The sequence below is a fragment of the Nannospalax galili genome, unplaced genomic scaffold (assembly GCF_000622305.1).
Source record: "Nannospalax galili isolate Female #2095 unplaced genomic scaffold, S.galili_v1.0 scaffold1349, whole genome shotgun sequence".
Lineage (NCBI taxonomy): Eukaryota > Metazoa > Chordata > Mammalia > Rodentia > Spalacidae > Nannospalax > Nannospalax galili.
In genome coordinates this window covers 633,267-642,998 of record NW_008359755.1, presented here as the reverse complement: position 1 = coordinate 642,998, position 9,732 = coordinate 633,267, and the positions used below count along the sequence as shown (strand labels likewise).

The 9,732-nt window shown below is 43.8% G+C and overlaps 1 protein-coding gene across 7 annotated transcripts in view; it reads left to right on the top strand.

Annotated features, from left to right (window-relative positions):
• Positions 1-9,732, top strand: part of Dgkg (diacylglycerol kinase gamma) — a 216,667-nt gene that overhangs the window by 81,213 nt on the left and 125,722 nt on the right. For all 7 annotated transcript variants that reach the window (XM_008823628.1, XM_008823627.1, XM_008823625.1 and 4 more), the window contains 4 exons: positions 438-608; positions 4,288-4,337; positions 7,927-8,001; positions 8,672-8,794. In XM_008823628.1, coding sequence (XP_008821850.1) covers positions 438-608; positions 4,288-4,337; positions 7,927-8,001; positions 8,672-8,794 — 419 coding nt within the window. The remainder of the gene's footprint in view (positions 1-437; positions 609-4,287; positions 4,338-7,926; positions 8,002-8,671; positions 8,795-9,732) is intronic.

Below are 9,732 nucleotides of genomic sequence, written 5' to 3'. Positions count from 1 at the left end.
AGTCTTGGATTTTTTTTTTTGAATATTTATCTTGTCATTTGTCATTAAGTGTTTTTGAGAAGGAAATTGTGAAAGGATATGCGTGTGGTGAAAGCTCAGCCAAAATTACTTCTATAGGTGAGTAGCCAGAAAAAGTATGGTAAATTATATTTATCTGCTCACTATTGGTATTACCAGGAATCACTGTCATCTTTTCAAAATTCAGAAAATGGATGAATTTTCTGCAAGAAAATAAACTCATAAAAGGATCAAAATGAATTCATAAAATAACCACAAACTGGATTTCTGTGGCCACATTACAAAATATCTATTAATTAAGCTTTTAAAGACACCAGTAGAAAATTCTCAGCTGAGCCATGAAGAGGATGGGGCCACAAGGACAGTTAATGTTTACTAAGCACCAAGTGTCCTCAGATGCTTTCTTTTTGTCTTTCCAGAATCAAAGGTGGCGAAGAAGCAAGAAACAGCTAAAGACCTAGTGGCTGCAGCCCCATGGGGAGCCCCTGATGCCCGGTCTTCAATCTCAGATCCCCCCATAGTGTACCTGAAGGACATTGTGTGTTACTTGTCCTTGCTAGAGACTGGGAGACCTCAGGACAAGCTAGAATGTAAGTGCTCACCAGCCTAAGGGTACATCTTTTTCCCAGAGGAGAACCTGGGTTCCTGTTCAGTCAATCCTTATCACACTAGAAATGGAACTGGGATCGTAGATATGGCTCCTACCTGGCGTGGGGTAGGGAGGGGGTGTCCTCTGTCTTTTCACCAGCAATGGTATAAGCATGTCCTAGAATCCACCTAGGACAATGAGCCAGTTGTATAGAGGTTGGGAGGAAAATTTGAGACCTTGACAATTTGGAATGGAAAGAGGTTGCCACCAAGGAAAGGACCCAGAAGGCAGACAGGGTTTGATAAGCATTTTAGGGAAAGACACTTGATACCTGATCATTCCATATGCTGTGAGCTAGCAATTCTGTGACTATAGGAATTCCTCCTTTCGTCCTTTCCCCTTTCCCTCCCTCCCTTCCTTCTCTCCTTCCTTCCTTCCAAATTTCCCTGTGTTCAGTTCTAATAAACCTCTATTTCAGTAAGGCTTATTTCCATTTCTCCGTTCATCTCTTATGCTTAAGCTTTTTGCTCATTAAAAGAGTTAAACTTGGTTTTGTGGTACTATAAAGTAAGTTTCAAAAACACCTTCAGGAGCATAGTAAGAACTAAGCAGAAGGAGCCCGTGGTCTTGAAGAGGAATTATCCAAGGATGCTTTCCAGAATGATGCAAGGGCCCTATTACAGAACATCTTTTATTTGCCTGTCTACTTAAGTAGGCAGCAAAGAAAAAACTTTTACAGCAAAAGTCACAACTCCAGTTAATAAGACTAGTCAACAAAATTTAAACATTAACAAGGGACAATGCCAAAGGTTAACTCTGCCAAAACCAAATGAAACGGCTTGCTCATTAGCTAGCCTAAACTCCCCCATAGGCTGAGGTGTTCATAACTTCAAATCCGGAAGCATTAATTTGGTGCAAATGTAGCAGGGTTGTTTTTTTTTTCTTTCTGTCTAAAGTGAAAAGGGAAATGTCAAATTATTTCCACGATTTAGGAGGATTTGGGGTTTTAGGCACTGTGTTTGTTAATAATTTCCAAGGAATGTGGCAGATTCTTCATGTCAGTGACTCTTAGACTAGCTACTTCATAGACAAAGGGGGAAAAATTACAAGATTTTTTATAGAGAAATTTTTGGAGACAGATGAAAGGGGGTTTAGTATAAACAGCCTGCGTCTTCTGCCATTAGCAACTCATGGTCCTTGTCTGTTTACGTACTCTCCCACCCATTCCCTGTGCTTCGAGTTGTTTCAAAGCAAATTCTAAGATCCCATGACTTCATCTGTAAATATTTCAGTATATGCCTCTAAAATCACACTTGTTCTTAAATGCAACCACAACACTACTGTCACATTGAAGCAGAATGATGTCATACTAGTATCAAATGCTCAACCAAAACTCCCATCTCCCCAGTCACCCCCCGTGGTTGTTTGGGCCACCTCCAGGGGAAGCCTGCACTCTGTGTTAGCCAATATGCCTTATGAGTGTCTTTTAATTTTTGGAACCCCCCCCGCCCCGGTGGCTAAAAATCTTTCCTTTACAACATTTGGGTACAGATTTGGTCATTGATTCTGCAGCGTTTCCATTGGTTTTGTTTTTATCTCATCAGTCTAAATCTTTCCCTACTTTTAATGATTGAAAACAAGTTAAGCTATCCATTTTTTAAAAGCAACCATGTGGGCTGGATGACTCAGTGGTTTAAGAGCAATGGCTGCTCTTGCAGGGGATCCGGGTTCAGTTCCCAGTACCCACACTGTAGCTAACAACCATCCTAACTCCAGTTCCAGGGGATCTGACACCTTCTTTTGACCTCCATGTACATTGCACAACACAGGTATACTATGCACATGCAGGCAATACATAAAATTTAAAATAAAAAAAAACAAGCGTGCATCTTATTGGAAGTCATAAAGTCATACCTGAAATCTCACCTATTGTCAAGGCAAGAATACCTCCCATCAACTGAACACCTCATATTTGCTAAGCACTTTGAATCCATCTTCTTACTTTGTCAGCCCCACAGTAACCCCTAGAAAGACATGATCATCTCATTTTACCTGGGAGAAAGAAGTATGAAAGTTAAAGGGCATATAACCTGGGCACAGTGTCCTGGAACAATGTTAGTGGGATATTCTGACCTTCTTTATGTCATTCAACATCTGTTCAAGAAGTCAGAAGTATATACTATGTGCCCGGACCACAACACCCTAAGAAACTACAGAGAATGAGAAGCCATGACCCTACACACACACACACACACACACACACACACACACACACACACATGGGAGGAATATGAAAACATCCAGAGTAAAAACACCCTAATGGCGATACAAGAGTAGCAAATTCTGATCAGACAGGCCTCTGAGTAGAGGTGAGCAGAGCACAGTCCACGGAGGAGGTACCAAAGACAAAGCGAGGACGAAGGGCTTAGAGAGTGGGAGGACAGGGAGGAAATGCTTGGCTCTACTTCCTCCCATTTCTTCAGAGACCATAGACACCCAGAGACCATGTCTCTGCCTTTTGGTTGAATGCAACGGGTTACAGGTCCTGTAAGTGAATGCTTAATCTTTAGTTCAAGTTTCCCTCCCGGGTCCTCCTTGTCTCCTTCCCCTCCCTGCCACTAAGAACATGATATTTAATAATAAGATATTTCCAAATAGCAGATTGACCTTTGGGGGGAAAAACAAACAGGGTGAGCATCCCTAATCTGAAGTCTCAAAATCTAAAATGCTCTAAAATCCAAAATTTTTCAAGCCCATATACATGCTATAAGTGGATTTTCCACATCTGACCTCACATAATGGATTATAGTCAGAATGCAGATGCACTAAAATATATAAAATATCCTTTAGGCTATGTTTATAATTTTATAATAAATATAATAGAATATTGCATCTAAACTTAGGTAGTGGCCCCAAAATATCTGATTATATATATGAAATGTTCTCAAATCCAAAAATATCCTAAAACCAAAATGCTTCTATTCCCTAGCATTTTGAATAAAGATTACACAACCCATATAGCTTCGGCTGCAGAAAACACTCCATAGCATTATTATTGCAGAGTAAGAATAGTAAAATGCACACAGCCATACCTGCTACATATAAAATGCCATTTATAAATGTTCATTAATAAATGAACATAAATTATAACATCTGTTAAATGCTTTCTGCATTGCAAGCCCTGTCGACTGGTGTAGCAGTTACCTATTAATCGTCATGATAACCCTAACAGAAAGAAACCATTACAGTATGCATCTTACATGTTAGGCGACTGAGCCCAGAAGTGAAATAACTTGCTTGACATCCCAAAGTGGTAGGGCACACCAAGATTTGAACATGTCTTACTCTGTACTCTCTTTGTGCAGCTTAGGCAAAGGCCCCACTATAATTCTGGTGCCTCTGCCCCACCATCCCCTGGGCCTTGGTCTTAGTTGAATGTACATGCTCTCCAGAATTGCTGCTTATATGGGTCCAAAAGCCAGATGGCTTCATTTTCCTTCCTTGTTCTATCTCCTCCCTAAGGAAGTCACATGCTGTCCCTCAGAGGGAGGGTAAGCTGGCTACGACAGCTTATGCCAGATGATGGCCAGATCTAGGCTAAAAATGTGGGAGTAGCAAAACCTCAGCCAGTGCCTGGTTCCTGGAGGACACTTCAGGCCTGACCTGTGTGTTTTTTGCAGTCATGTTTCGTCTCTATGATTCGGATGAGAATGGACTCCTGGACCAGGCGGTAAGCTCTCCCTCTCCATACCCCTCTGGGATCTGAGAAAGAGTGAGGGAGCAGGACACAGCTGAAGGAGGAATCTGAAAACTCCAGTTCCATCTTTATTGGAATTGCAGCATCCAAATAAGGGATAAGAACATGAGCAGACTCCCCTGCCTGCTGCTTCTGGAGCATCAGCCTGTGGAGTATGAACTCCAGTTTGCCTCTGGATCCCAGAAGCCTGGGACCCAGAAAAACAAATCTCAGAACAGAGAGACAGTTTAGAATTTTCATCCCCATCCACAGTCTTCCCTTGAAATTTCCTCCTGGAACCCAGGGGCCTAGAGGAGGGAGCCAGTGTGTCAGCAAGGCCAGGGAAGAGGACACGAGGTTACTGCTGGTGGACTCTCTCTCTCTACTCCAGCTTCCAAGCCCAGAAGTCTGCCCCTGTCTGCTCTTACTGCTGCCCATGGGAAACTCTGAGATTCACCGCACCCTTTCAGGAAGAGGCAGGACTAGTCAAGACCAGAGAGTGAGAGGAAGAATAGAAAAGAGAAAAAGTTCAAGAGAGAAGGAGGCCCCGAAGCCAGGCCTTGTGGTCATGACTGGGAGCTCATGAATAGGAAGACTCTGAGGTTGAAATTCATAGGGCTGACTGAGACCAGCAGACGGAAGAAAGGAAGGGAATAAGTTCATTAGACCAATGAACTGTGTCAGCTCCCTCTAACTTGGGGTCTTTATGGAAATTCCCAACCCTGCTGTAATGCTGTGGGTTGAGTTCTTTGTCAGAATAAGCACTGAATCGTGGGCCCCAAGCATTCATTTACTGAGAGTTTGACCCATGTCAGGTGCTACTCTGAGCACTGGGGATATGGTATTGTAGCCAAGTGACAAAGTTCCATTCCCCCATGCACTTTTCACCATAGCCCAAGCATCGACACTAAACAGCATAGCAAAATATCAGTGGAGCTGGGCGTGGTGGTACACACCTGTAATCCTATCACTCACAGCACTTACCTACCACATACAAAGACCTAGATTCAATGCCCGGCACGGCACAAAACAAAAATGATATTGTGTAAAATATAAACACATATACCCATGCTGGGTAGATGTTTGCTCTGAAGAACAACACAGGAGGAAAGAACACATTGGAGGGAGTTGCTGCTCTCAGGAGGAGTCAAAAGAAGGCTTCCCTAGGGAAGGGACATCTGGACAGAGACCTAGAGGATGTAAAGGTTAAGTAAAGGTGATAGCTAAAGGAAGAGCACTGTAGGTAGAAGAAGCAAGGAGTGCAAATGTCCTGAAGGGTACCTGGAATTCTAGAGGATTAACAGGAGACAAAAGAGATCAGAGTAAAGGAGAACAGGAGATGAGACTACGGAGGTTACGGGTGAGTAGAAATGGGGGTGCCAAGCACGTGAAGCTTTATAAGTGCTTGAAAGGATTTCCCCTGAACTCTGGAGAAATGAAGCAACATTGAAGGCTGTAAACAGAGGTGACATACTGGCTTATGTCTCGAGAATGGCTCTAGTGACTACATTAACTAGGCTTTACAGGGATACCAGTCAGGGGTCTATGGAAATAGGGCACAGAGTGATGGTGACTTTGCATAGGACAGGAGTAAAGGTGGTAAAACGTAGCTAAATCCAGGATGTATTGTTAAAGATAATGTTGGGGAGTGAAACAAGTCTCAAAAGAGTTATGTGACTCTGCCTCCTACCTGGAACCAATGGGTGATGGACTCCAGAGTCTCTGTGAATGCTCCCAGGGACAGAGAGCTTACTCCTCCACAACAGCTGTTCCTTTGCTAGGGGAAAAGCTGGACAGGTCTTCCTTCCTGCGTGCCAGGCATCTCTGTTTGCCAGGCAACACCAAACCTGCTGCTGTGCCCTCCTTTCCCACCCCAGGAGGGGACCAAAATAAGCTTCCCTTGCGCCTCCCTTTCTTGCACCCCTTTCTTGCAAGCAGCTTCCTGCTGCTCTCTGCATCTGAGCAGGACAAGGGGAGTAGAGATGCCACACGGTGGCCCTTCTAATATTTTAAAGTACTATCATAGCTCCATAAAATCTCGGAGCTAAAACGTCCCCATTCTACATTGTTTCTCGTGAAGCAGTCTTAAATATCGACACTAGACAATCTCTGGTTTATCAATGCCATTGTTAAAATACTGTATACAGTAGAGCCCACCCATCCATTGTTTTAAGTGTCCAGATGGGGCCTGGCCAGGGTAGACACTGGGGAGCCAGTTCTTCATGAAACCAGTCCATTTTGTTTCTATTTACACAGCCCATGAGTCTAATTCTGAGGTTCTAAATCACATTGTCTCATTTAATCTTGGACCTAAATAGACTCGTATACTTTTCCATTGGAACTTCCTGCCCACTTCTTCGCATTACTGCCCCATCCTGTAGTTTTGCTGTGGATTACTGTTTCCATTTGAGTAAAATACATTTTTGCACGTAGTAGGCTGAAGCTGGAGCATCGCAAGTTCAAAGCGAGCATGAGCTGAAGAAGTCAGGCAGGAAAGGAGGATGAAAAAGAGAAGGGAAAGAGGAAGGGGAGCGAGGGATGGAAGGAGAGGAGGCACATACAGAGTTGGGGGAGGTAATAAATATCCGTTGGGGCTTAGCTTGCTTGTCTTGACCCTGCATTCTCATAACGGAGGTAATATTTGCAACCCTGCTTCAGTTCACTGACACGTTCTCCTATAGCAATTTTATTGTGAACATCTTAGTCGTTATCCACACGCAAGGTGCTGATTTTGACACCAAAACACCTCCCCAACCCGATATGTCTCAGTGGGTCCCTCTATGCACTGACTCACTGGCATTCAACGTATCTGTAAGGTTTTAGGTAAACCTGGCCTTGATACCCATCTGGCAAATAAGCCCCATAATTATGAACTTTCTGCTCATGGAAGTTCTAGGCTCAGGGTAGACTGGAGTGCAAAGGAGAGGGAAGATGCCTAAATGAATCTAAATCTCAGTGAAGCCAGGACCTTCTGTCCAAGTGAACCCAACTTCAGAAGCAGATAGATAGAAAGCAAACTGCTAAAGGTGTGAGGATGAGGGGGGGTAAGAAAGGTGAAGTGAAGCCAGGCGTGGTGGCGCATGCCTTTCGTCCCAGCATTTGGGAGACAGAGCAGGGGGATCTCTGTGAATTCAAGGCCTGGTCTACATAGCGAGTTCCAGACCAGCTGGGGCTACAGGGAGACCATCTCAAAAACACCAAAAAAGAGAGAGAAAGGCAAGGTAAGGCCTACCTTCAAGTGTGTTTGTGGAAGTTCTAACCACAAAGGGGAAACTTCCTGTGGTTTTCAAGTTAAAGTACAGAACAGTGGAAGGAACGTAGGGCTAGGACGTCAGTGTTCAGTGAACTCTATGTTCCTCTGGCTTATGCATGCTCTGTGCTTCAGGTGAGTATTTGCTGCCCACTGGCCTTACCGTCAAGGCAGAAGCAAACTGCACTCCCTGTGAAAATCCAGTGTATTGCACCAGTTTTTCCTGGAGCTCTGCTCTGTCCACCTACCCACTGGGTTTAATTTTGAGTTTTGGTTTTGATAATACCCTGTTGGTTTTGTCCCCTTAACATTTTCTCTCCTGATACTTTCTAGGAGATGGATCGTATTATGAACCAAATGCTGCATATTGCCCAGTACCTGGAGTGGGATCCCACAGAGCTAAGGCCTGTGAGTTTCTTCTCTAAACACAGTTTGCCTACAGGGTGAGCTGCCAAGAGAGGGTAGGACACACTGGGATGTGGGTGCAAATGCTTAAATGCTTACTGTCTAGGGGGCCCAGACTCATCTTGCCAACAACTTCTTTGGATTCCTGTGCTCTGACCTCCCACTTCTCCTAAAGGAAAGATGTGCAAAGCAGCCGCAAAAGGTCTAGCCATGATAGAAATCACAGTTCCTTCCAAGTTTCATGACAGAACTTCATAGATTAAAGAATGTAGATCCAGGAACAACTACAATTTCTCAATCATTACCTGTTAGTAAGCACTGCATTTGTAGAAAGCACTGTGTATCCGGTATTCCATCAAACACTTCTTACGCATTGTCTCCCATCCTTGCTACAGGGCTGAAACCACAGCAGCATTATTTCCATTTTTAAGATGAGGAACTCAGAGCACAGAGGCTGTGGTGTACATTGAAGGCCACACAGGGCACGATAGAGATGGACCTAGAACCCTGGTCTCCTCACTGCTGGTCTCATGCTTTGACGCTGTACTCACCCAGAATAAGAGAGGAACTGGGTGAAACAGAACACACAGTACAGAATCAAAGAGGAAACACAGGGAGAGACATCCTCAACTGCCAAGAATGAAAATGGACCATTGTTCTTTGGATTCCACAGATATTGAAGGAGATGTTGCAAGGGATGGACTACGATCAGGACGGCTTTGTGTCCCTACAGGAGTGGGTCCATGGGGGAATGACCACCATCCCACTGCTGGTTCTCCTGGGAATGGATGACTCTGTAAGTCAATAAGCTGGGGTTGAAAGACCCATTGCCATTCAACAATGTTGGATTCCATAATGGGCAGGCTTCTCAATGGCATGCCAGGCACCCCATGTTGGCTCAAAGGTCCTCTCTATTTCCATCTCCTTTACTTGTTCATTTCCCAAATATATTCTTCCTCTTGGCAGTACTTTGCTCAATTATTACTAAGGAAGGCCCGCTGTTGTACATGCTGTGAGGGAGCAGATATAATATTTCCCTGGAAGAAGCTTATACTCAACCAAGAAAAAGAAACTTCAAGGAGAATCTTATTGGGCTTTTTAAAAGATTTTTACTTTTTATTTTAAATTATGTGTGTGTGTGTGTGAGTGTGTGTGTATACACATGTGAGTGCAAGAGTCCCAGGAGTCTAGAAGAGACTGTCAGATCCCCTGGAACTAGAGTTACAGGCAGTTGTGAGTAGTGAAACATGCATGACAGAAACCAAACCCAGGCCCTCTGCAAGAGCAGCAAGTGCTCTTAACCACTGACCTATCTCCCTAGCCCCCATAATTTATGTATTAAAATGCTCAGAGAATTGGAAAAGTGAGGAAGGGAGGAAAGAAGGGAGAGAAAAAAGGAAAATTAGCAATCTGTTGAGGGGCCTTACAATGGACTCTTATTTAACAATCAAAACAGGCAAGACAGGTATTTTTATCGCAGTTTGTACAGATGAAAAACCGAGGTTCTGAGCCCAATGAGAAAAAGAAGAGCTAGGATTTGTACCTAGCTTCAAAGTTTCCACAATTTTCAATACCCCACACTTTAGTCAGACCAGTCAGAGGAAACCTTGGAGGATATTTGACCTATCTCTAAAAAATAAGCAAGATCTTGATATCTCATTATTCTTCCTTTCTTTTCTCTCTCTCTCTCTCTCTCTCTCTCTCTCTCTCTCGTGTGTGTGTGTGTGTGTGTGT